This window comes from Onychostoma macrolepis, chromosome 12 (assembly GCF_012432095.1).
Source record: "Onychostoma macrolepis isolate SWU-2019 chromosome 12, ASM1243209v1, whole genome shotgun sequence".
NCBI lineage: Eukaryota > Metazoa > Chordata > Actinopteri > Cypriniformes > Cyprinidae > Onychostoma > Onychostoma macrolepis.
This window is the reverse complement of record NC_081166.1, coordinates 27,898,375-27,925,646: the sequence shown is the minus strand read 5'-3', so window position 1 is coordinate 27,925,646 and position 27,272 is coordinate 27,898,375. Positions and strand designations below refer to the sequence as shown.

Sequence of the window (27,272 nt, the reverse complement as noted above, 5' to 3'; positions counted from 1 at the left end):
CAGTGCCCATTCGTTCCCCTTATTTACTGTGTAATGCATTCATCTGCTGCTAATCTGACTGATGACCGCGTGTCGCCACAACATCACAAACTCAGTAAGATCTCTTCATGTTTGCATGATTTAAAGTCACAACGTGAGAAACATAAAGAGAAATATAGTCACAATTACTATAAACAAAGTTGCTCTGTGAGATTTAGTCATCTTGTGAGGAAAAATAGTCACAATTGTGAAATATTAAGAAAGTTGCTTTGTGAGATTTATAGTCACATTGCGAGATATAAAATTTCTATTAGTGTTGGAATTATGAGAAATACAAACAGAGTTGAGATATAGAGGAACAGATAGATATTTAATTGCAAAATATAAAGTAAAATTTTAAAATATAAAGCTGCAACAAGAATAAACTTGTAGATATTTAATTGCAAAATATAAAGTAAAATTGTAAAATATAAAGCTGCAACAAGAATAAACTTGTAGATATTTAATTGCAAAATATAAAGTTAAATTGTAAAATATAAAGCTGCAACAAGAATAAACTTGTAGATATTTAATTGCAAAATATAAAGTTAAATTGTAAAATATAAAGCTGCAACAAGAATAAACTTGTAGATATTTAATTGCAAAATATAAAGTTAAATTTTAAAATATAAAGCTGCAACAAGAATAAAGTTACTTTGCGAGATTTAAAGTCACATTGTGAGGTTTAAAGACCTAATTGTATGGTATAAAATTACTATTGTGAGAATTATGGACAATTGTGAGAAATAAAGTCATATTTAAAAGAAAGTTGCTTTGCAAGTTATAAAGTCATTTTGTGAGATAAAAAGTGAAATTGTAAAGTATAAAATCACTATTGTGAAAATTCTTCACAACTACAAAAATAAAAAAGATATAGAGAAACAAAAAAAGTCTCAATTACAAGAAATAAAGTTGTAATGGATCTCAGTAGACCTCAATTGTGAGAGATAAGGTCACATTGTGAGATATGTAGTCAAAATGTGAGGCATAAAATCCCTATTGCAACAATTCTTTACAATTGCAAAAAAAAAAAAAAAAAAAAAGTTGTAATGGTAAGATATAAAGTCATATTGTGAAATATAGATGTTGGAAATGTGATAAATACAAAACGATGCAGAGTTATAGAGAAATATAAAGCCACAGTTACAAGAAACAAAGCCGTTTTGAGAGATTTAGTCAAATTGTGAGGTTTAAAGCCATAATTGCGATTATTTTTCACATGAAGTCGCAAATTAAAATTAAGTCACTTTGCAAGATTTAAGGTCACATGTGAGATATAAAGTTAAATTGTGAAATATTGTAATTGTGAGATAAGTCACACTGTGAGAAATAGATTTGGGATTGTGAGAAAAATAAAGAGTTATAGACAGATATAAAGCCACACTAATATGTGTCATGATTGCAAGATTGAGATTTAAAGACCTAAAACAACAGCACAAATGTATTCTAGAAGAACCATATGATATGAAACTGTGATGAAACTCCTCCTGTCCAGAGACCCACGGCCCCATGTCTTCAAGCACTTCAGCTGGAGTTTAAGCAAAGCAAATGGCTTAAACTCGCTAATGGCACCAGAATCGGTCCGGTCCCTCTGCCACGCGTAGTCGAGTGCGCTCCAGTATACAAGCCAGCTCAAATATTTACATTAGGACATCTTGAGTTGTGAACCGACTATTTTTCTTTGGAAGAGCGTCTGGCCGCACACGTTTCCCCATGACTGGAGTTTGGACGGCTTAATTAGCAGGTGAAAGTACTTAAAGGCAGGGTGCGACCCAGAGTTTGACAGTGAACACAGAGCATCCCTGTGAATTCCTGCGAGGGTCACTGAGCCCCATCCTAATCCTCCCTGTAATTGGGCTCCGAGTCTGCGGCGTGACATCTTACATCTGACACCTCCGGCTCATGATATGTGGCTGTATACAGTAACACACACACACATGTTCTTTAACGGGGCATCCGTCTTAACATGAGCTCAGGAACGTGAAGTTTTCTTCACTGGATCCAGCGTTTCAAACCATATTGGATTCATCAGAATCATTATCTCTCAGCATGTGTTTATTGGCGTCCTGAACAGAGGTTTTTTTTTTTTGTGAAAAGAAAATCACAAAACATTCTACACAAGATCTAATATAAATGATGTCTTAGTCTTTGTATAATTTAATGTGTTTAGAAGTCAAAAACATCATTCATCAGTTTCCAGTGAAAACATTTCTACACTTTGAATGAATGCATAACTCTTCTGGTTCTTTTTGGGGAACATTTAAAGTGCAATGAAAAAAGAAAAAAAAAACTGAACTGAAATCAAATTCAAATTACAGTGAAGGTTTTTGTCAGCAGATAGTCTGCACTTTGAGTAATACACGTGTCTAGGGACCTATTTGTGTCATTTGTTATTCATGTCTTTTAACTGCTGCTGCATTTCCAAATGCCAGGAATTGTCCGATTTGAGACGTTATGAAATACTTTTTAAAACAATGCTTTACAATAATTATATAAAAAGCTCCATCTGAATTGTTCTGAGCAGGAGTTTTGTGAGGGATCGTCCAGCTCTTGGCTGCGTCTCAGACGAGGGTCCCGCATGCAGACAGACGGGGTCCCGACTGGAGCCAGTGAGGCCAGAGCAGGAGGAGGACGAGCAGAGGACAGGACACACAGAGAGACACATGATTGGGACTGATAGAAAACGGACATACAGCGGGGTTCAAAAGTCTGGGACCACTTAAAAAAAAAAAAGTTTAATAATGTAAAATATAAAAAAAGATTTGAAATATTATATAAAAATATATAATATTATAATAAAATTATATTAATGAATAATATTAATATAAATAGTCAATAATAATATTCATCAAATTAATATTAAATATTACATTTGAATAACTGACATTCAATGTGGACTTTTGGACACCACTGAATATACATATTATATACTGTGTGTGTGTGTGTGTGTGTGTTACTAACAAACTGCATATTTAAATATATATATGATCACACTCGTAGCTGTGCAATATGGCTGTATATTAGCACGCTGTGATAACCTATGGCTGAATCACAGCTGTGCTGATATACAGCCATATCACACTGCTACTGTGATATTACATTTATACAACAATTCAAATAAATAAAAAAGAGACAACAACAGAGTGTCTTTAAAAACCCTCTTTGTGTAGAACTACTTCCTTCCAGCATGGATTCAAATCTCAGTTTGACAGTTTAAGAGCTGAGCCCAGGCCTTCGTTACTAATTTGAAAATGTCACTTTACAACTAGTTAACAGAGGAACATTGAGTCGCTTCATTAAAAGCTTATTGTATTACTATATTAATAGCTGTATATTATATAGAGCAGAGGTGGGTAGTAACGAGTTACATTTACTTCGTTACATTTACTTGAGTAAATTTTTTGGGTAACTAATACTTTTAGAGTATATTTAAAGATGGGTACTTTTACTCTTACTCAAGTACATTTTTAGTGAAAAAAAGGTACTTTTACTTCGTTACTGTGGGTGACGCACCTCTCATTACTTTATGCAAGTTAAAAATGCTTCAACTTATTCCAAACGCACCGTCTACTTTTCTCTGGGCAATGAGCGATGCCCATTTGCGAATGATTCATTCTTTTGAGTCAATACTGTTCAAAGGCTTGATCAAACCAGTTGGCAGACCAATGAATTGGTTCACGAATCAGTTTGAATGATTCGTTCAGTTCCCTGCTGCACGCGCTGAGTCGTCTGAAGCGGTTCTCACTCAGAGTTGTAACATCAAGAGCGTTGAAGACGTGGCTTTGGATCTACAGTCAATTGAAAGCAAATCTGCAAAGGCTATTGTTTGCTAGCTATGAAGATCTTTAGCCTGTTAGATGATTACCGCGTGTGCTGTCTATGGTTCCACAGGTATAGATAGGCTACATTCAATTACAGTACACGGTACCACTATGACATTACCAGTTTGTTATACATGTACCTTATACATTAAATACAATGTACATAATTGTATACATTAAATAAGCTGTCATAGAGTATGAAATGAACACCCGCCAAACCCGCGTTAGTGCATTTGTTTTGTTATGTTCAGATGTTCGGTCGCGGTCATGTGAGGAGTTTTCACTCTTCTCCGTGTCAGAGGTTATATATGTATATATAATTAATATACTTTAAAATATAATTTAATTCAGTGATGCAAATCAGAATTTTCATCAGCTGTTACGTCAGTTTTTAGAGTCATCTAATCATTCTAATATACTGATTTATTACCAGTGTTGGAAACAGTTTTGCTGCTTAATATTTTTGGAACCTGTGACATTTTGTTCAGGATTCTTTGATGAATAAAAAGCTAAAAAGAACAGCATTGATAATAAATCAACATATTATGATTTCCGAAGGATTATGTGACACTGAAGGCGTAAAGGCTGATAAAAATTCTGATTTGCATCACTGAAATAAATTCCATGAAAAAACATTACAAATCTTTTGAATGGCTGTGTGTGTGTGTGTGTACATAATTTATATATATATACATATATATATATATATATATTTATATTGTAACGCGTGTCCCGAGCTCTCGTCAGCGTCGCCCTGGAAACGAACGAGGAACACCTGCACGTCATCAGCACGGGCTGGCCGGTCACAGCTGAGCCCAATTAAGCGCCAGCTTTAAAGGCTGCCGAGTCACACACACGGGTGAGACATGTCTCCAGAAGACAACCTGTTAATGATCCTCTCATTGTTTCTCCAGAGAGCAGTGTGTGACCGGCCAGCCAGAATTCACCCACACAGCACTGGACCCATCGCACCTGAACACTCAGACCCACGGAGGAAACAGGTTTCAAAGCACAGTTCGACTCACCCAGGACACACGGACTCACTAAGTTTGCACAATAAACGCACTCTTCGGGGCCTTCACCGAGCCAAACTTGTCGTGTGATTCTTCCTCCCGTTACACTGGTGGAGAATGCAGGCAGGGTTCTGAAGAATCACTGACAAGTGGTTTTGTTTTGTTTTTCCAATTGAGTGATCCCCTGTGAATCGGACTACCGCTAATTTAAGTTTTTTTCTTTTTTTTCTTTTTCTTTTTTTCTTCTTCTGTTGGCTCTTCCCCTCTCTCCTTCTCAGGCGGCGACTCTTCTCCAGCTATGGAGGAGCTGTTAAAACACCTCACCGAGGTGAGCATAAGACAACAGCAGATAGTTGAACACATGGCCGCCCGCCAGGGAGAGACGGAACGCGAGGTCGCCATGCTCTGCACCCCTGCCGCCCAGCGGGTTCCGCTGCCGGATCCCCGCACTCGAGCCACCGCGCTGCTCCCGAAGATGACGGCTCATGATGACGTCGAGAGCTACCTGGGAATGTTCGAGTGCACAGCGACCCAGGAGGGCTGGCCTCGGGAAGAGTGGGCGCGTGTGCTGGCACCGTTGCTGACGGGAGAGCCGCAATGAACATATTTCTCCATGCCGGCGGATCTCAGAGAGTCCTACGACGAGCTTCGGAAGGAGATTCTCTCGCGCGTGGGCCTGTCCTACATCGCGGCCGCACAGTTATTCCATGATTGGGAGTACAACAGCTGGTTGCCAGCCCGCGCCCAGGCCGCCGACCTTTCCCGCCTGTCCAGGCACTGGCTGCTCGCTGGGACGGGTCGTCGTTGACCGTCTTCTTCGGGCCCTCCCTCGGCAGATTCGACAAGCTGCCGGCATGCGGAACCCGCTCACCGTGGGAGATCTGATGGAGGCCATCGAACTGGCGGAAGCGGCCCAACGACGGGAGGCTGGGGAGTGAGCGCTGCCTTTTCCCCGGAGGGTGCCTCAGGAGCGACGCGCGCCGGAGGGCATTTCTAGACCAGTAAACAGGCCGGCGGCTCCCGGCCCCCAGGACGAGCCCATGCCCACGGACCCTCCGCCCTCACCACACCGGGCCTGGCTGGCAGGTTGTATCGTCCACCGTGAGACCCCGGCGGAAGCCCCACAGGTAGAGGTGAAAGAAAACGGACGTCCCTACCAGGCTCTCTTGGACTCGGGCAGCGCGGTCAGCCTGGTTCAGCCTGCAGTGTTTCCCCCGCGAGTGGGATCAAAAGCTTGCCTACCCATCACGTGTATCCACGGTGACACCCGCCAGGTTCCGGCACGGCACGTCACCGTCTCCGCCGCCCCAGGCTCCTGGCCCCTTGAGGTCGGGATAGTGAAGGATCTCCCCGTCCCCGTGCTCCTCGGGAGGAACTGGCCCGGGTTTGACCGCCTGCTCGCCCTCACCACCCAACCTGCCAGCCCTGCCGGGGGCTGCCGAAGACGGAAGACCAACCGCCGTCCCCGACCACGCCCCATCCTGCTTACATCGGACAGCACCAGAGACGGTGAGTCCCCCTCCCAAACCACTAATTTGTTTCATGATGTGTTCCAACAGGTTGCGGGAGGTGGATCCTTTGCCAAGGAACAGCTCGGGGACGAGCGGTCGAAGACGGAAACCGTAATGGAGTTGGCACACTCCCACTCAATGGCAGGCCACTTGGGGGCTCAGAACACCATACAACGGATCCGCAACCGATTCCACTGGCCGGGATTGGACGCCGAGGTCAAGCGGTTCTGCCAGGCCTGCCCGACGTGCCAACAAACGTCGCCGCGCACCCCTCCCCCCAGCCCGCAGATCCCGTTACCGATCATTGAGGTGCCCTTCGAGCGAATCGGGATGGATCTGGTCGGGCCGCTGCCGAAGTCCGCCCGGGGCCACGAACACATCCTCGTGATAGTGGACTACGCCACTCGCTACACGGAAGCCATCCCCCTTCGAAGAGCCACTGCCAAGGCCATCGCGCAGGAGCTCTTCCTCCTCTGTAGCCGAGTCGGCATCCCCACGGAGATACTGACCGACCAGGGCACCCCGTTCATGTCCCGGGTGATGGCTGACCTCTGTCGCCTCCTGCAGGTGAAACAGCTACGGACCTCAGTGTACCATCCGCACCGATGGACTGGTCGAGCGCTTCAATCAGACGCTGAAGCAAATGCTCCGTCGAGTGGCTGCGGATGATAAGCGAGATTGGGACCAGATGCTGCCGTACATCCTTTTTGGTATCCGGGAGGTACCCCAAGCCTCAACCGGATTCACCCCCTTCGAGCTGTTGATTGGGCGACAACCCCGCGGTCTACTCGACGTCGCCAAGGAAGCCTGGGAACATCAGCCGGCCGCCCATCGGTCCACCGTCGAGCACATCCGGGAAATGAGGGAACGGATCGACAGGGTGATGCCAATCGTCCGGGAGCACCTCACGAAGGCCCAACAAGCCCAGCAACACCATTACAACCGGGCAGCCCAACCACGGGAGTTTCAACCAGGAGACCATGTCATGGTCCTGGTCCCGACCGCCGCCTGCAAGTTTTTGGCCAAGTGGCAGGGCCCCTACATGGTGACCGAGCGGGTCAATCCCGTGACCTATCGAGTACGACAACCCGGCAGGAGGAAAGAAGACCAGTTATATCATATTAACCTCCTGAAACGGTGGGTCGGGACTAGGACCCAGCTGGCCGCCTTGGCCGTCATGGACCCTGTGGTTGTCGACGTCAACCCCCACCTATCGGCTGCCCAAAAGAAGGAGCTGGAACATCTGGTCGGTCAGTTCCCCGATGTGTTCTCTCCACACCCCGGGCGGACCAACGTTATCCAACACGATGTTCGCATGCCACCCAGAACCATCGTCAGGCAGCGGCCCTACCGAGTCCCGGAGGCTCAGCGACACGCCATCGAGGAGGAAGTGCAGGAGATGCTGAGGTTAGGGGTAATAGAGCCCTCGCGCAGCCCCTGGTCAAGCCCCATCGTCATGGTCCCAAAACCCGACGGCACCCTCCGTTTTTGCAACAACTTCCGCCGTCTCAACGAGGTCTCCGAGTTCGACGGCTATCCCATGCCCAGAGTGGACGAGCTGCTGGATCGCCTGGGGAGAGCCCGGTACATATCGACCCTAGACCTTACAAAAGGCTATTGGCAAGTTCCCTTAACCGAAAAAGCCAAACCGAAGACCGCTTTCTCCACCCCCAGTGGCCACTGGCAGTACCGGGTTCTCCCCTTCAGCCTGCACGGGGCCCCGGCCACTTTCCAGAGAATGATGGACGTCCTCCTGAGGCCCCACCAGGCCTATGCGACGGCCTACCTGGATGATGTCGTCGTACACTCAGAGAGCTGGGAGGACCACCTAGAGCGGCTACGGAGGGTGCTGGTCGAGCTGCGCAGGGCCGGGCTGACCGCCAATCCCCGGAAATGTCATCTGGCCCTCTACGAAGCAAAGTACCTGGGCTTCCAGGTGGGTCGAGGCATCATCAAGCCACAGGAGAAGAAGGTGACGGCAATCCTTTCGGCCCCCCGGCCCACCTCAAAAACCCAGGTACGAGCCTTTTTGGGATTGGCGGGGTACTATCGATGCTTTATCCCTAACTTCTCCTCCTTAGCAGCCCCCTTACAGACCTGACCAGGAAGGGGCAACCGGAGAAGGTCCACTGGGGACCCGCCGAGGAAGAGGTGTTCCAGCGGGTCAAGGCGGCACTTACCTCGGAACCAGTGCTTCAACTTCAACTGCCCCTTCCTGTTGCAGACGGACGCCTCCAATACCGGGTTGGGAGCCGTCCTCTCCCAGGTGCAGGACGGTGAGGAACACCCGGTAATCTACATTAGCCGAAAGCTGACCCCGGCGGAACAATGATACGCAGCCGTTGAGAGGGAAGCATTGGCCGACAAGTGGGCAGTCCTGGAGCTCAGGTATTACCTCCTTGGCTGAAAATTTACACTCATTACTGACCATGCCCCATTACAGTGGATGGCCCGGGCCAAAGACACGAACGCTAGGGTCACCCGCTGGTTTTTGGCGCTCTAGGACTTCCACTTCGTCGTGTGACACCGGGCGGGGACGGCCAACGCCAACGCCGATGGACTCTCGCGGATCTGGGCAGCTTTCGCAGGTCTGTCAGGGCTCACTCCCCACCCACCCCTTGTCTCCCCTTTATTCCGCAGGACCAGGACGACACTTAGGGGGGGGGAGTGTGACGCATGTCCCGAGCTCTCGTCAGCGTCGCCCTGGAAACGAACGAGGAACATCTGCACGTCATCAGCACGGGCTGGCCGGTCACAGCTGAGCCAATTAAGCGCCAGCTTTAAAGGCTGCCGAGTCACACACACGGGTGAGACATGTCTCCAGAAGACAACCTGTTAATGATCCTCTCATTGTTTCTGCAGAGAGCAGTGTGTGACCGGCCAGCCAGAATTCACCCACACAGCACTGGACCCATCGCACCCGAACACTCAGACCCACGGAGGAAACAGGTTTCAAAGCACAGTTCGACTCACCCAGGACACACGGACTCACTAAGTTTGCACAATAAACGCACCCTTTGGGGCCTTCTCCGAGCCAAACTTGTCGTGTGATTCTTCCTCCCGTTACTATATATATATATATATAAACATAAACAAAAATAGACTATACAGTATATGATCCAAATTAACTAGTAACTAACTACTTGAGTAGTTTTTTTTATCCGATACTTTTTTACTCTTACTCAAGTAACTATTCAGACTATTACTTTTACTTTTACTTGTGTAAATATTACAGTTTTTGGGTACTCTATCCACCTCTGATATAGAGTAGAGTATTAAGAGAGAGAGATTGAGTGAGTGTGATTATCTGCATCTGATACAGGATTCATTCTTCAGCTCTATCTCATATTCACAATAAAACATTAGTTTGAATGTCCGCGGATATAAGCGATATCTTTGTCATACTATCCTTTCATTAAGGGGGATTTTCGAAGACAGTGGTGCTCAGTGCATTTGTTGGCTGTGTCTTACAAGGTTTTGTTGAAAGTAAAAATAACCTCCTTGTTTACAACAACTTTCAGTGTCTTTCAATATAAGTCTTATTCAAATAACTGCTGACTCGCTCAAAAAACAATCTTTTGTCGCAATCTAATGACGGAATAATGTAACTAAAATGACCATCATGAACACACACACCATTTCCCAATACTAAATACTATTATTAAATACTATTATTTATATAAAATATTTATTGAATAATAATATTTTAATAAACAAAAACAGCCATCATAGAAGATGCAAAGTACAAAGGCAGTGCTCTGATATACAGCATTACATTTAAAGTTATATAAAATGAGGTGATGTTTTGCCCTCAGCCAAAACTATTTGCTCTGGAACAAATAATAGATTAATGAGACCAAAGACTGCCCGTTGATTTACCCAAAACAAATGATATCCCATGTAAGCACTATAGACACGATTCACCATTAACGCTGAACGACTGCTAACACCCTGGATCTCTGGGTGTCCACCATGACACTCACTGTGAGATGCTGTAAGCAGAGTGATACAAACGGTGAAACGGTTCCCGTGACATTATTGGGAACCATCTCATGGTTGGAAAGATCTCTCAGACTTGAAAGAACTACAAGTAAACTATATGTAAATACAGATATAATTATTATAATTACATTTTGTACTACCACTACTACTAATATATATATATATATATATATATATATATATATATATATATATATATATATAATTTATTTTGTATTTATTTATTTTTAAACTATATGTATATGTATACATATTTAATCTCAAAACACACTACACAGCGGCAGAGACAAAGGCAGAAAAGCAGCTGGATGATCTCTGTCTCAGTTAGCGCTGTAGTTGTTAATGACCCGTCTCTGCTTACTGTCGTGCTGCCGCTGTCTCAAAGACGCACACGTCCACAGGTAAACACTCACAAGCTCTGCAACAGCCGTCTGTGTGCTACGCTCAGGAAATATGTTTCTCTTTCTTGGTATGTGAAGAAAAGCTTGTCTGGGTCTTTCAAAATTCTTAGAGGTTATGACTCCTTTAACAAAGAGCCTTGTTGAGAACCTCATTGGGAATTCACATATTAATATAATCAAATTCTGCTTTACATGATTCATTGGTTTTATCAGCCCCAATCAAACGTTATCAGAGTTGCCGGAGCTTTCACACACATTGCTTTTTCTTGAATATAGTAGGCGTTATTAAAGGCCACACTTGAGAGTCAGCTTAAACACATCTCAGCCTGAACTGATATTTCTTCAAACGCTGGTCAGAAGACGACAAACCTCAAATCAGAATTGACAAGAGAAGACCTCAGGCCAAACCTCACGAGAAACTAAAGATGTGATTTATAGTGTTGTGAGGGTTGAGATCTGCTCTGAGCTGCAGAAGATCCATCTGGCATACAAAACACAACAAGAAAAACATTGCAGAGGCTGGGATAACCATTAATCTGGATTATTGTTATTATCTTGCATCTTTGAGGCTGTTTAGGTTTTGAGACTTAACTTTTGTCTGCAAGGCTGGATGCAGGATGTTGGAGGAGAAAGAAATGTGCATGAATGACTTCAGTATAAACAAACTGAATAGAAAAAAATATATATTTAATATTTTATTTGAATTATATATTATAATATTATATTCTATTTGAATTATACTTAGTTTATTTGAATTACACACATACATTTTTATTATGGATTCGAGTCATTGATCCGAGTATCTGCCGATACCGAGTATCCAATACTCTGAGATATTCTGAGATCCAATACTTGTATATTCCTAGTGTTTGATGCACAATTCAAGTACGTTCAAGTTATTAAAATCAATCCAATATGTGTGTAAGATACACTGTCTCTATGTATATATTTGCATATACTGTATAAAGACATAGAATATGGGACTACTGATGTAAACTTAATAAGCAGAATAATTGCAACAAAAAAAGTAGAGATGAGATTAGAAAGCATGAAGCTGGCAGTGTCAGAACGCCAGTCTGTCAGTCAAATTCGAAGCAAGACACAAACCATAGCAACGCGTTATGACAAGGACATCTAAAAGTAAATGATAAATGAATGAGTGATTGTTACAAAAGTGCAACTGAACAAGGAAGCGATGTGACATGTGGCCAAGTATGGTTACCCATACTCGGAACACACACCCAGCATTTGGGGCTTTTCATTTCATTTCATTTGGGGGCTCAAGGGCCTCAGTCATGGCATTGAGGGTAGAGAGAGCCCTGTACATTCACTCCCGCCACCTACAATTCCTGCCGGACCTGAGACTCGAACCCGCAACTTTTGGTTTTACAAGTCCGACTCTCTATCCATTAGGACACTACTGCCCCACAACAGACCTCAATGCATCACACATGCACATTTCTTCTTATGGTTTTAATAGCGGCTGAACGCATATTTTTGAGCTTATTCTTTTCATTTTAATGGTGGTTGGCAAATCTACTGGAAAGCGAATACTTCCACCTACCACATGTCCCTGGCATGCCCGCTGACATAAAATAAGGATCGGGCTTACGGTGCATTTCCACTACAGCGTCAAATCTGCGCTCAGTGCTGCTGGCAACGCTACAACGCCACTGCTTTGGGGCATGTCAAAATTAGGGCAGAGGCAGAGCACGCCTCTAAAAACAATGTTTACACCCTATTTGCATTTGATCTTCTTTTTTTCAAAGCGATTGGTTGTTGCTCGGCGTTTTTCGCTAGATCGTTTTTCGCCTATTTGCATAAAGTCGAGGAATGCCCAACATTTTTTGACACTTTCGGCCGCTGTCAACGCTTTCTCTTCACTGCTTTCAATGCCATAATGCACCGTGCGAGCGTTTAAGCTCAAATTCCATAGGAATGAATTGAAAACGCTTGCTCTCCGCTTCTCGCTACGTGCCAGTGGAAACGCACCGTGACGGGATTGAAAGCGGCGAAGAAAAAGCATTGAGAGTGGCCGAGAGCGTCAAAAAGTTTGGCCATTCCTCGACTTTATGCAAATATAGAGCGAAAAATGCCGGACGACAACCAATTGCTTTTAAAAAGAAGAAGATGAAACGCAAACAGGGTGTAAACATTGTTTTTAGAGGCGTGCTCTGCCCTAAATTAAAATTAAAGCGAGCGCAGATTTGATGCTGTAGTGGAAACGCACCGTTAGAGAGCCGATACCGCTCAGTTAAAAAATAAATAAAATACTTGATCAGAAAAACATAAGCCCATTCTACACTTTTAAGAGCCATCAAAAAAGATTTACAAATGTTTTTGATTTATATATTGTCTGCAAAACCAGTAGATATACATTTGTCCTATAAGAATCCATTGCTACTGCTTTCAATGAAAACAAAAACATGTATGAAAAATAACAGATTCATGCCGTGTGTCTCCTCTCGATCTGGAAGAACAAATCTACTTGGTTTCTGTCAGGTAAACTGAGATCTGCTTTCACAGTTTGATTTATGATTGGAAAGAAAGAGTTGTACATGTTTGGATCAGATGAACTCCATGTAACATGCATGTTTAGTCTGAAGACTACTGTATATGTTGAGGAATGTGTTTGGCGTGTGTCTTGTGAGCGTGGAGTTATGAGTTATTCCCCATAGATTATATATAAAACCTCTTGAAGGACGTCATGCTACATGTGTGAGATGTGGATGTCCGTGTTTTGTGTGAATGTTCTGGAGATGTTAGACAGTGTCAGACGTTCCCCCTGTTTATGGCGGCCATTAAACTCGCGCTTCACATTTGTCTGTGTAACCCATATTTAATCTTTCTCTTTTTTCATCTTTAGGGACTCATCCATTGTATTATGCAGTAGCATCTTGCCAAGGTATTCAATTGGTTAGCAACTGAATTGTGTTTGAGTTCTTTTTTTATCTTCGGTTGCTGGAGTTTGATCTTCTCAGCCTGTTCTGCTGTTTGTCAGGAACGTAATTTGTTCAGCGCTTTGTCACTTTGGTAAGAAAGCATCTGCTAAGGGCACACACGAACTTCTCTTCTGTGAATTAGTTCATCAAAAATAGCAATTCTTTTGTTTTGAAACAGAAAACAAAAAGATTTCTATTTCAAATAAATGCTGTACTTTTGAACTTTTTATTCAGAAACGAATCAGCACAACTGTTTTCAACATTGATAACAAGAAATGTTTGTTGAGCAGCAAATCAGCATATTAGAATGATTTCTGAAGGATCATGTGACACTGAAGACTGGAGTAATGAAGATGAAAATTCAGCTTTGATCACAGGAATAAATTACATTTTAACATACTGTATATTCACATAGAAAACAGCTATTTTAAATTGTAATAATATTTTGCCTTGATGAGCAGAAGAGAGATTTATGTGTGTGTGTGTGCATATGAAGACATGCGTGTTCCAGGAGCTCTTAACTAACCCACTGCATGTAGTATCAGTCATCAAACCCAACCTTCGGGTCAATGCACCTCGCAAACACACTTCTAGGAAATATCATGCAGAGATGCCTTCTATGTTTCCTGTAGCTGAAATATGAACAGCTTTGTTAACTCACTGCATCTCTGTGACCTCTGACCTTTATTCTGACAGGAAGTGTCAGTCTCCCGTCACACTGCAGCAGCACTGCATCAAAAGGGATCGAGTTTTGAATAGTGCAAATATTTGGCTTTTCGTGTCTTGGATTGATCCAAACACCTCCAAACGGCCCAGACTGAAACATGCTGTCAAGCGCTCCATTTTTCCTCCCGACGAGGAAAGACCGAGACTGTATTTGTGTTGGTCCAGGCAGGTTCCCACAGCCTCACATGCCATAAAGCGGCCCGTGTTTGTCTGACAGAGATGAAGGAGCCGTACGGCGACCCTGTGAGAATAACTAGGACCTAAAAACTCTGGTCCAACTTTACCTCCGTGACTTAAAGGACAACGGCAGCTTCTGCCATTCTGTTCAGTGCAAACATACGCGGCAGGGACGCTGATGATTACATGAGCTGTCAGTAGGAAATGACGTGGCTTATCATCGCTCTGATTCGCTACATTACGTCTTCAGCGTTTCTGCTTTCTTTTCAGATTGAAAACCTGAGTAAACATGCGAAGGCATATGTTTGCTCTTAACACCCATGAGAAAATGGCCTCTGATAATAATTTTGAACAAGCAAACGATCCCATTATGCCGGCGCGGCATATGCGCGACAGAATAGCTATCGGCTGTATTTACTGCTCAAGTTCTTGTGTTGATGCTTATGTTGACTTGATAAAACCACATGCTGTTATTCTACAAACCTGCATTACGTTTTTTTTTTTTAAATCTCTAATGAGACTAAAATGTACTGTTAGAGCATTACTGCAGCTCAAATAGTAGAGTGTGGTGCTTGCAACACCAAGGTCATGTGTTCAATTCCCAGACAATGCATGAACTGATCAGGGCCCGTATTCACAAAACATCTTAAGGCTAAAAGTAGCTCCTAATTCGCCGATTTAGGAGAAAATCTTAAAAATAATGGGCGTGTCCTACATTTTTGCTCTAAGAGTATTTCACAAAGAGTTTTAGCGCTAAAACTAGCTCCTAAATCTGTGAAATGTTAGGAGTAGAGAAGAGGACTCCTAAGTCACTGAGACCAAGCCACAAACTATCCTAAAATAGCTGTTGACGGCAATCTGCCTCGGAACGTAAACATTTTAGAAACATTTGATGATAATGACATTTTAAAAAGGTATCAGCTCTGGTTTTGGATTTTCGTTTGATTATATCCTTGTTTTCATTAACCAGTTGGGCAAGAAATAACAGCTGTTCTTGCGTCCAGTTTTTTTTTTTTTACATTTGCATGTATTATCAGCCATGATTATTCTACTCTGTTAATTAAAAGGCTGTTTATATGCATTTACACTAATTGTTTTTGAGAAGCACACATGTAAGAGGCTGACAATTAGCTGAACATATATACTTGTTTAATTAGTGACATTTATCCTTTAAAATATTTGTTTGAATGTGGCAATTTACATTTTATTTTGAAACCTTTATTTGAATATGGCAACATATTGCACTCTACAATATTTCTATAAATAAATCTCTGACAGAGACCCCACCCCTCTCCTATTAGCCAATCACTGTGTGCATAGTAAGCATGCTGACATCATCCATAGCAACGAGGTCAACCCCGCCCTTACACTTAGCTTAAGACTTCTCTCTATTCCTTAGTAAAAGTTTGTCTCAGCAGCTTTGTGAATAGGTTTTAAGAGAAAACTCTTAGCTAAAATCTTTTACTGCTATTTAGGAGAACTCTTAGTAGTAAGATAAAATGTTTTGTGAATACGGGCCCAGATCTATACCATGGATGCAATGCATGCCGCGTTAGAAAAAAAAGCATCTGCCAAATTCATGAATATCTAAATGTTATTCCTCCTAGAATATTTAAGCATCTTCCACTCACCACAGGTACTTCAGTCTGTTCTGACTGTTTCAATACTCGTTAAACTAACGGACAGACAGATCAGAATGTATGAATTCACCCGTAATGGCTTTATTTTAAGCATGGTTTGGAGGTTAAACGGCTGTGCTCTTAAAGTCCCACTTAACTCCGTTCTTAGAGTTTACAGTTCAGGTGATCTCACTTTCTCTCAAAGCTCTTCCACTGAAAACACTGAGGAAAGCAGAGCTGGAGATGTAAACATTACTGCTGCGGTCTGACTGACTCTGAATCACACAGTCACCGAGATAAGCACGCCATTATTTACATAAATGGTCACACTTTATTTTAATTACTTTTGCCTCAATAAACTACTAATTTTGTGCTTATTAATAGTAAGGCCATTGTTAAGTTTAGATATAGGGATGTAGAATATGGTTATACAGAATATGTGCTTTATAAGCACTAATAAACAGCCAATATGTTAATAATAGGCATGCTAATACACAACTAGTTAATAGTGAGAACTGGTCCCTAAACTAAAGCGTTACCACTTAAATTAATTTTAAGGCAAGACACCACAGGTCAATAGGGTAAACAAGTAACTGACAGATATCACTATAATTCCACAGTTGTTTGATTACATGAAGAAAATAAGTAATTATTTCATTAAATATTCACAAAAGGCCAGGTTCAAAATTCTTGTGATTGTCTTGTTGTTGATTTTGTTGACATATTAAAGGTTTTGGATTTCTCTTTTTAATCATTCCATTCATTAGAAAACACTGTTAACACACAGAAAACAAATACATGTTCACCACGTGTTTAGGAATACACTTTTATAAAAATCAGTATGAATAATAAGTCTGAAACAAGATATTATGAAAAGTCAAATATCCTAAAATCTCAAGATTGAACAGCATATGAAAACACAGTGGTTTTTACAGTAGAAAAACCATTACGCTTATACTATGGAATGAACCCATACACCACATATATTAGAAGTGTGTGTGTGTGTGCGTGCGGTGGGATAGTGTGAGGTGCTGTTCAGATGAATGTGTGATATGTTCAGTGTTTTCACCTCTAGTATGATGACAGGTGGAGTTTCACTGGCCACATACTTTACAGAACCAGTCTCATGCTTATCTCTCTGAACACTCAATTACTGTGAGACAACAGACAAACACTGCTAGTGTGCACTTAGAAATATATTTCATTACTACTTGTCAACTGAAAGTGTAAATAGTTGTATAGAATTACAGATTATATGAAACAAAAACAAAAAAGTGTCTTTATGGCAGACTGGTTTTACATGTCTTTTGAGTTTCAGTGAGAAACACTCTACACAAAGCACATTTACATACAGGTGAAGCTATTTTTAATTAATTAATTAATAGTTTTGTTCACATCTTTCAGTTTAAGATGATGTTTGGCTCAGATCACAGTAACTCACTGCACGTCATGCGAGTTTAACGTGTATTTGGTAACGCACTGTGTGTGAGCTTTAATTTATTTACACATTCACACCATTTCCAACATTTCTGAGGACAGAAGTTTACAATGTTTCACATTTGAAATGTTAACAGCTTAAGGGTTTGAACATCTGAAGGTGAAGAATTTAAAACATAAACATATTAGTATTGTAACTTGTACAATAAATAAAATTATAATTATCAAAAAAATACAGATTAACAGTATTTTACAAAAGCAATATATTTCTTTTTTAATAATATATGTATTTATCCTTAGAATTAGAGTACAATAATGACTAATGACAAATTTTGACTCATCTAATTTCTACAATTTTCTATACAAATTTTAGTCATGGAATTCTGCAAAATATTGTTTATAGTTATGAAAAGTTAGTTGACATGGTTATAAAAACTACAGTTGTACTGTAAATACAATTATAATAATGATCAAAAAGTCATTTATTTTACATTACTACTGTAATGAACAAAGGCAATATATTTCCTTAAAATGTATTTGTCTGTATCCTTATAGAGTTAATAATAATATAATATAATAATTAGAGATGATATTACGATGATATGAAAAGTTAGTTGACATGGTTATAAACATAAATCCAAAAAATAACCCATGGAACATTTCGTATTGGTTATCTTTAGATAATAATAATAAAAAAAGCTAAATATAACCATTGGATAACGTTCTGTGTTGGCTCTCTTTAGGTTATTGGAAAAAACAAAAACATTCCTGCAACGTTCTGGGAAGGTTAGTTTTGGGTTGCAAATAAAGAACCTACAGAGAACATTCCCAGAACGTTATTATTTGATTCTCCAAAAGAAACCCAAATGCGAACCATATGGGAACGTTTTGTGTTTGCTTGGCCCCGCCCACAAACACACACCATTGGATGAGCCAGTGCTGTCACTCAAACACACAGACAGAAGCTCCATTCCATCATCTTCAGAAACGAGAGTGCATCGTTCTCAGACTAAGATGTTTTGTTTGTCAGTGTAATTAGTCAAACACGTCTGTTGGTTGGTTATGAGACAGACGTCTGATAGATGTTGGCTCCTGCAGAAATTTCAATATGAAAGCGGTATTTTGTTGTTTGTGTTCTAGCTGATTCCCAGAGCTGCTGGTATGTCAGTGGAAACCTTTAAAAATATGACCCCATCTGCTGTGTTTGCTTTGGCTTTTGGGATAGGCAGCTTTCAAAAGAAATGTAAGGCAGCGTTTGATTGATTCACCGCATTACGCTTTAATGAATACCACATCCAGCTCAGCGCTCACGGACCTGCACATCTAATGAGAGACATTCACATGTGACAATCTGATCCGCCGTTACTCACATCATAACCTATATCTGATGAAATATTCACTTAGCTAATAATACATGAAAAAGTATTAAAATAAAATAAAAGGAAAGCCAACACAAATAAACATTATTCATCTAATACGGCTGCAGAAAACCAGACAGCCAAACTTATAGAGATGTACAATTAATATTAAGAAAATATAAAGCACTGTAATTTTAGTATCATTGAGATAATATTATAGTTTTTATTAATGTTTTATATTTTCTGTTTTCATTTTAATTTTAGTTACAGTTTTACAGTAGTTTACAGTAATTTTGTTGTGTGTTTTTGTTATTCTTTAGTAGTTTTTTTTTTGTTTTGTTATTTTAGTACATAAGGTAAACATGAATAAAATGTTTGTCTTGGCAAGTAGCTGATTTTATAATATTATTTTTATTTGAAGTAACCTTTTTTATGGTTTTATCTATGGTCATTTTAGTTTTAGTTTTAGTTAACTATAATATCCCTCATATGAAGTTGAAGGATCCTTAAAGGAATGTTTAGTCTTTTTGTACTCCATTCATAACTGTATGAAATTTGAGTGATTTTCAATGTGAGTGAAAGGATCAAATGTAAGCCAAGGTTAAAAGATGAACAGTGCTTTCTTAGGTCAAAAGGGATAATATAGATTTATAATCAACGAATCATCAAACAATACTTAAAAAAAAAAAAAAAAAAATATATATATATATATATATATATATATATATATATAAATAAAACATCTACATATCAGGGTTATTATAGTTAACTAAAACTGAATGAGTGAATGAATAAATAAATACATTTAAAAAATACAATAAAAATAGGTAGTTGCGAAGACAAAGTTTTCATTATAATTTAGTTTAAAAAGTAATAAACACTATATAGAAAAATGACAACACACATGACTACAAGTTTACCTCAAATTAAAACAGAAAATATAAAAATAACAATGATTCAAATATATAGTAGTATTTTTTTTTCTCAATCTGTTGTATTTGAGAAATATGTTCTTTTATCAGGAAACGGGTCAAATCAATGCGCTCACACCATTTGCATGACATTTTTATCTGCTGACATCAGCAGGTTCCAGGCTTCATCAGGATGTTGTGAAGCTCTTCATGGCCTTTGTGAGAGAGGGCTTCAAATGAAGCATTACCAATTATTCCTCTATTAATGCAGCCTTTGGCTCCTATTGAAACGAACGCTTCCCGCTGGCTTTATTAAAGCAGGACCACCACCGACACGACGATTCCCGCAGAACAACAAATCATAGCAATACCGCATGTTCTCGTGTTGGGAAGGAAATAGTAAAGTGGGTTATATTGCTGCTTTATTGAATAATAAAGTCCCGTATTGTGTTGAGAGTCTCTGAGCTGGCAGCGAGATGAATTAAAACGCTGGCTAATAAAGTCGTAAAGCGTTGTGCTGTTTTTCTGTTGATGCAAAGCTGCAACAAATTAGTGGGCTTTTGTTTGTGTTAAACGAGTGTGTTTGCCTTCCTCGCTCACACCGCTGCGTTCCTCATCATCATCATCTCCAGATGCTTCCCTTCAAATTAACATGTGCTTCAAACTTACCTTCTCTATCACTCCCAAACATACCTGGGTCGCATTGCTCGCGAATTCATTCTTGCATTTCACTCTCAGATGTTTGGAAACGGCTGCAGTTCAAATCTGATTGATCTGGAAATGTCTGTTCGCAGTCACAAACCCATGCCACTCTGTTTACACAGACTTATGAAAGTACTGAATGTTTTCTGATAACCTCCAGACTAGATTTCGCTGGATTTCACCTAAAAAGGCTGAAGGATGTGTCTCGGAGAACATGATGTACAACCTGAGCTGCACAAAAGACAATGAATCTCAAATAAAGAGCATAAAGAAATGACCAAGAATGTCTCTGTTTATTTTTATCTTTGGTGAATTAGAGTCGATGGCTTCGGTGAGCGTTTACGCTTTTGGCCGCGTCTCAATCGCGCAGAGCTGGTCACAGTACACGGAGTTTGTACACTGAGAAAACACACACAAACACAGCAGATGAAGTCACTCACTGGGCTCTACATGACACACACGCTGGATCTGAACTATAGGACGGCAACAACTAATCCATCAAATACATTATGATCTATAATGAAAATAATCAACAATGAATTTGATTATCAATTAATCACGTCTGCATGCCCCTTTTTTTTTTTCCTGGCCAAAATATGTCAAAGTTAAATGAAATATATTTTTGAAATTGAGAACATAGTTTCAACATTCACATACCAAAATATATTTTAAAAGGCAAGAAAATACATTTCCATTTTTAAGATCAAAACTAAATTTAGAATGATTGAATTATATCCATGCGTGTGAAATGTGAATGTAATTTCTTGGGTTGAAAATATATGGAAGGCAAAATAAATTGCTTTTAAAATATATATTTATATTTTTAAAATATATAATCAAAAATGTACAAAAAAATGGCCAAAACATATATTGGTAGGACATATATATATGTGTATATATGTGACCCTGGACCACAAAAGCAGTCTTAAGTCGCTGGGGTATATTTGCAGCAATAGCCAAAAATACACTGTATGGGTCAAAATTATAGATTTTTCTTTTATGCCAAAAATCATTAGTATATTAAGTAAAGATCATATTCCATGAAGATATTTTGTAAATTTACTACAGTAAATATATCAAAACGTCATTTTTAATTAGTAATATTGTCACAGCTCACGGGGAGCACGGGAACCAGGAACGAGGAGACGAGGAATTAACAACACGGGAGTTTAATATGCAGACAGGAACACAGGTAGGGTAGACACTTAAAGACCGACAAACACTAACTGAAAGGACTGGGGGGTTTAAAGACAGGACAATCAAGGAACTAAGGAGACACACCTGGAATCAAATTAACACAATCAGACTGGGAAGAAACTGGGTCACAGGGAACACTTGGGGAGCAAAAACGCAACAAAACAGTCCAGGGGCGTGACATTACTCCCCCCTCCCGGAAGGTGCGTCCTCGCACCGTGGAACAACAGAGGGGGGGGAAACGGGTGGGAACAAAGGCGGAGGCTCAGGAGGAGGCCGGACCACCGGGAGGGGGCCGGCTGACAGAGACCAGGGAGGTGACGAAGGAGGGAGGAGCCAGGGAGGAGACAGGAGGGACCCGGAGCAGGAGGAGCCTGGCAGGACCCAGGCCACAGCCATGATGATGGCCCACGGTGGAGCCGACGGAAGGAGGAGCCATGGAGGAGGCATGGCCGCCGACTCCATGGGGCCGACCAACAGCGGCGGAGCAGGTGGTGGAGGAGCCCGAGGCGGAGACGGAGAGCCGACGAGCCAGGGGGATGCCGAGGATCCGGGGGGCCAAGGTGGAGCCGAGTGCTCTGGTGACCGAGGTGGAGACGGAGCTCCGGAGATCCGCGGCAGAGCCGGAGCGACTGAGGACCAAGGTGGAGCTGGCGGGACGAGGGAGCCCGGTGGAGCTGGAGGATCGACGGGTGACGGTGGAGGCGAGGGAGCTAGGAGCTGAGGTGGAGCCGCTGGGTCAACGGGCCGAGGCAGAGTCCGGGCCGAGGAGGTTGGAGGCGGAGGTCAGGGATACTCCAGCCCCAGCGACGCTGGAGGATGGCAGTCCCATGGGGCTCGCACCGCACTGATGGTGGGCTGAGGGCGAGCAGAGGGGCTGCCAGACGACAGCGGTGGAGGAGGCAGGAGCGGGTGGGAGGGTGGGCATCTTCGAGGAGCGGACACTGCACGATATGAAGCCCCCTCAGGGCTAAACAAGGGAACCAGGGACGAAGGAGGGCTGGACGGGACCAGCGGGGATGACGGAGAGAGGAGAGGGGGCAGTTCGACTTCCAGTTCAGTTTATTATTGACATTATTGTAAATGTCAATTACAGATCTAATTTTATCTAATTCTGATTTCGTAAAACAATCAGTTTTGCTCTATTTTTTTAATAAATGTATTATATTTGAATAATGAATTATATTTGGATTTTCCTCTGATTAACTGATGAAATAGTTGACAGATTAATCGGTTATCAAAATAATCGTTAGTTGCTGCCCTTATCTGAACTGATTCCTGACTTTGAATCTCATCAAACGATCAGCTTTGCTCCATAATATTTTTCCTTAAAATTATTACATTTTACTAATTAATAAAATTTGAATTTGCATCCGATTAATCAAAGAAATATTCAACAAATTAATTGATCGTCAAAATAATTGTTAGCTGCAGCCCTAATTTGAACCGATTCCTAATTTTGATCACGTTAAACAATCAGTTTTGCACCACATTCATTTTCGAATAATTAATAATATCTGGATTTGTAACTGATTAAGAAATAGTTGTCAGATGAATCGACCGTCAGCGCAGCCGTGTCGAGATACTGTAGAACCACTGTGAGGAATGAAGGTTCATCTCTCAGCTGAGCTGGATAAAGCCTGTATATTGTGTTACTGTTTTCATTTCCAAGGAAGGGATTTCTCCCTTGGTAAAATTCACAACCCAAATCTCTTGTATCCACAATACAACACCTGGAAAAAGAAAGTGCCCATTAATCTTTGCCGCCTCAAAATCCACGCTTTAGGCTGCACTCGCATGCTAGCCACCGTGCGGCGTTTCTGAAGCAGCTCGTGGGTTGTTTTCAGGTCAGCGCGGCCCAGCGCTTTCTTAATTGAATTTCTTGAGTGCTTTGTTTAATATGCAGCCGTTAAACGGCTATAAATAGAGCTGTGGATGCGATGACCTCATGTTTTCCGGTTTGACTGCGCAGGACAGAGAATATTATATAGCTGAAAGCTCTTATCAGCTGCTATAAACACTGAAAGAATTAGGCTATTTGATAGTGTTGTGGATTTGCCTGGATCTGCTCCGTCTAAATGTTAGCTTTAAAACAGTTGCATTAGATCACAGAGTAGGTTAAAGTAACTAAACTAACCAGCGGGCCGAAGTCACTACAGTAAACACTGGCTCTGTCCTCTGTCCTTCATTTCAGGACACACTTCTCTAGAAGGGTTTGCAATCAGAACTATCCTCATTAAACATTTCTGAGGGAGTATTTATCACAGTAATTAGTGCAAAACTGTTAAATCTGGTCCTTGAGTTTGAGTGGCTGAGCGGAGTAGAAAACATCTTATTTTTCTGTCTGTGTTAATGACTCATTGCTTTGGCTTCTTTAGGCTTCTTAATAAAGTTAACTTAAACTAAAACTGAAACTAAAATTAAAACCATTTTTTTACTTGAAATAAAATGAATGCTAACCAAAATAAAATCAAATATAAAACTTATTATTTCAGCTAGTTGCCATAGCCAGTAGCCAACATTTCTCATTTTCATTTAGTTTAACTTTATGTATAAAATAAATAAAACTAAAATAAAAAAAGAACATAGATCAGAATGAAATAAATCAGATTTAAAACATTAACAAATTCCCCTCTCTCTCTCTCTCTCTCTCTCTCTCTGTCTCTAATCTTATTTTAACTTATTTTCCATTTCAAATATCAAAAATATTTTCATAGATTGTATCTTTAATATAAGTGTTTTGTCTTATTGCGCTGGCAGTATATTTTTGTAATTAATTGAAAACAAAGATGAAAAACACAAAATAAATCAATAAATAAATAAATAAATAATATCTAACCCTGATAATATCAAACACTAACCCTATTTCATGCAGTGTCGCTTCTCATGTAAATTTGTCATGTTTTACAGTGGCGAAATGTTTTTTTTGGTCCCCTCCTGATTTTGAACGTTTTCCCACTGACAAAGAAATGATCAGTCTATAATTTTAATGGTGGCTTTATTTGAACAATGAGAGACAGAATAATCCAGAAAAACATATTTAAAAAAAGTTATAAATTGATTTGCATTTTAATGAGTCAAATAAGTATTTGACCCCTTCGCAAAACATGACTTAGTACTTGGTGGCAAAACCCTTGTTGGCAATCACAGAGGTCAGACGTTTCTTGTAGTTGGCCACCAGGTTTGCACACATCTCAGGAGGGATTTTGTCCCACTCCTCTTTGCAGATCCTCTCCAAGTCATTAAGGTTTCGAGGCTGACATTTGGCAATTCAGACTAGGCCACTGCAGGACCTAATGTGCTTCTTCTTGAGCCACTCCTTTGTTGCCTTGGCCATGTGTTTTGGGTCATTGTCATGCTGGAATACCCATCCACGACCCATTTTCAATGCCCTGGCCCTGTTGGTACATGACCCCGACCATCGTCCCTTTGATGCGGTGCAGTTGTCCCCTTAGCAGAAAAACACCCCCAAAGCATAATGTTTCCACCTCCATGTTTGACGGTGGGGATGGTGTTCTTGGGGTCATAGGCAGCATTCCTCCTCCTCCAAACACGGCAAGTTGAGTTGATGCCAAAGAGCTCGATTTTGGTCTCATCTGACCTCAACACTGTCACCCAGTTCTCCTCTGAATCATTGGCAAACTTCAGACGGGCTGTACATGTGCTTTCTTAAGCAGGAGGACCTTGCAGGCGCTGTAGGATTTCAGTCCTTCACGGCGTAGTGTGTTACCAATTGTTTCTTGGTGACTATGGTCCAGCTGCCTTGAGATCATTGACGAGATCCTCCCGTGTAGTTCTGGGCTGATTCCTCACCTTTAAGAGAGTGCTCCTAATCTCAGCTCCTTACCTGTATAAAAGCTGCCTGGGAGCCAGAGATCTTGCTGATTGATAGGGGATCAAATACTTATTTCACTCATTAAAATGCAAATCAATTTATAACTTTTTTGAAATGCTTTTTGTTGTTGTTGTTGTTATTCTGTCTCTCACTGCTCAAATAAACCTACCATTAAAATTATTGTCATAAGTCCTTGGACTTTTATGTTGAAGTGTTTCTCTGCCCCGGTGTTTCTGTCTTCACTTCCTGAGTTTAGTTCCTGTTTCCTTAGTCTGCTTGTTTGTTTCCATAGTTACCCTTGTGTGTTCCTATGACAACTGCCCATGCCCCCTTGCTATCTCAATTAGCTTGTCTGTCTGTGTGTATTTAAACAGCTTGGTTTTCATTTGTGTTTGCTGGCCGTTGTTTCATGATTCCCTGTGTTGTTCCCTGGATGTTCCTGGCTCTCTCTGTGAGGATTATGAGTTTGTCTTGAGTTTTTGTCTTTTCTTAATTAAAGTTGTGCGTGCAAGTGGATTCTCTCTCTGCCTCATCCCTACGTTACAATTATAGACTGATCATTTCTTTGTCAGTGGGCAAACGTACAAAATCAGCAGGGGATCAAATTATTTTTTCCCCCCACTATAAGCATAAAAGACTAATTAAACATTTTATTTGTCTGAAACATCAGTTTCACAAAAATCTCTAAGCATTAATAATAATCACACTATCGTATTCATTTGAGTAATATGCACACACAATAAATATAGTGTATGAAATGAGCTCTGTAATGAACGAACCAACTGTAGTATTTGATTAAAAGAGCAGCAGACAAGTCCAGAATCATACACTGATCATGATTCATTCTGCAGTGAATCAAAGAGTCAGTCAGTTTTGCTTCAGCACTATAAGCTCACGCTCTCACATATCTGTCTCATTTGGCACACGTGTGAATGTGTTCATGAGACAGGTCTGCGATGGGCTTTTTTCTAGCAGCAGCGCCTGTATTTATATTAGCTGCAAACCAGTTTCAACTGTACATTCCTAATAGGTGAACAACTCTTGGCTGTGGCCATGAATATTTCAAAGCTTACAACAAAATCAACTACCAACGTCCAGTCCAGTGAACACTGCCATATGTGCAAAACATTTGAGTAATGATGCCCGAGTTATGTTTTCAACCCCAGAGCATATAGTTATCAAAATGTTTTACTCGAATATAACTCAATGTGATATCAATTACTCCCGGGAAAAAGCAGAAACACAGCTGCCGACATTCTTCATTTGCCATTAAAAATGATGGTTTTTCTATCTAAATTCATTCTTCAGTTCTGTTTATGAACATGAGGGTTTGATAATATTTGGTGAAATGCATAATCCATCAACTAATCCTCATTAGCAGGTTGAATGAAACGATGCATGTTCATACGAGCAATTTCATGCATAAACTGGGAAGCAGAAGAATAATGCATGACGGCACATTCCACCTGTTGCCTAATGAGAAAACGCTGGAGATTTTTGTTTTTATTTTATGCTGATGGTATCAGAGCTCTGCCTTGGCAGTTCCTTCCGATACATTTTTCCCTTTTTTATGTTTTCTTAGCTGATAAATGATGTGAGACTGTT

The 27,272-nt window shown here is 41.0% G+C and overlaps 1 protein-coding gene across 9 annotated transcripts in view; it reads right to left on the bottom strand.

Annotated features, from left to right (window-relative positions):
* Nucleotides 1-27,272, bottom strand: part of myocd (myocardin) — a 129,606-nt gene that overhangs the window by 29,950 nt on the left and 72,384 nt on the right. The window contains exon 1 of one of the 9 annotated variants that reach the window (XM_058792817.1): nucleotides 12,331-12,361. The exons of the other annotated variants lie outside the window; for them this stretch is intronic. Within the exon in view, the coding sequence (XP_058648800.1) occupies nucleotides 12,331-12,358 (28 nt within the window). The 5' untranslated portion in view covers nucleotides 12,359-12,361. Of the gene's footprint in view, nucleotides 1-12,330; nucleotides 12,362-27,272 lie in introns of those variants that run through there. 9 annotated transcript variants of the gene reach the window in all.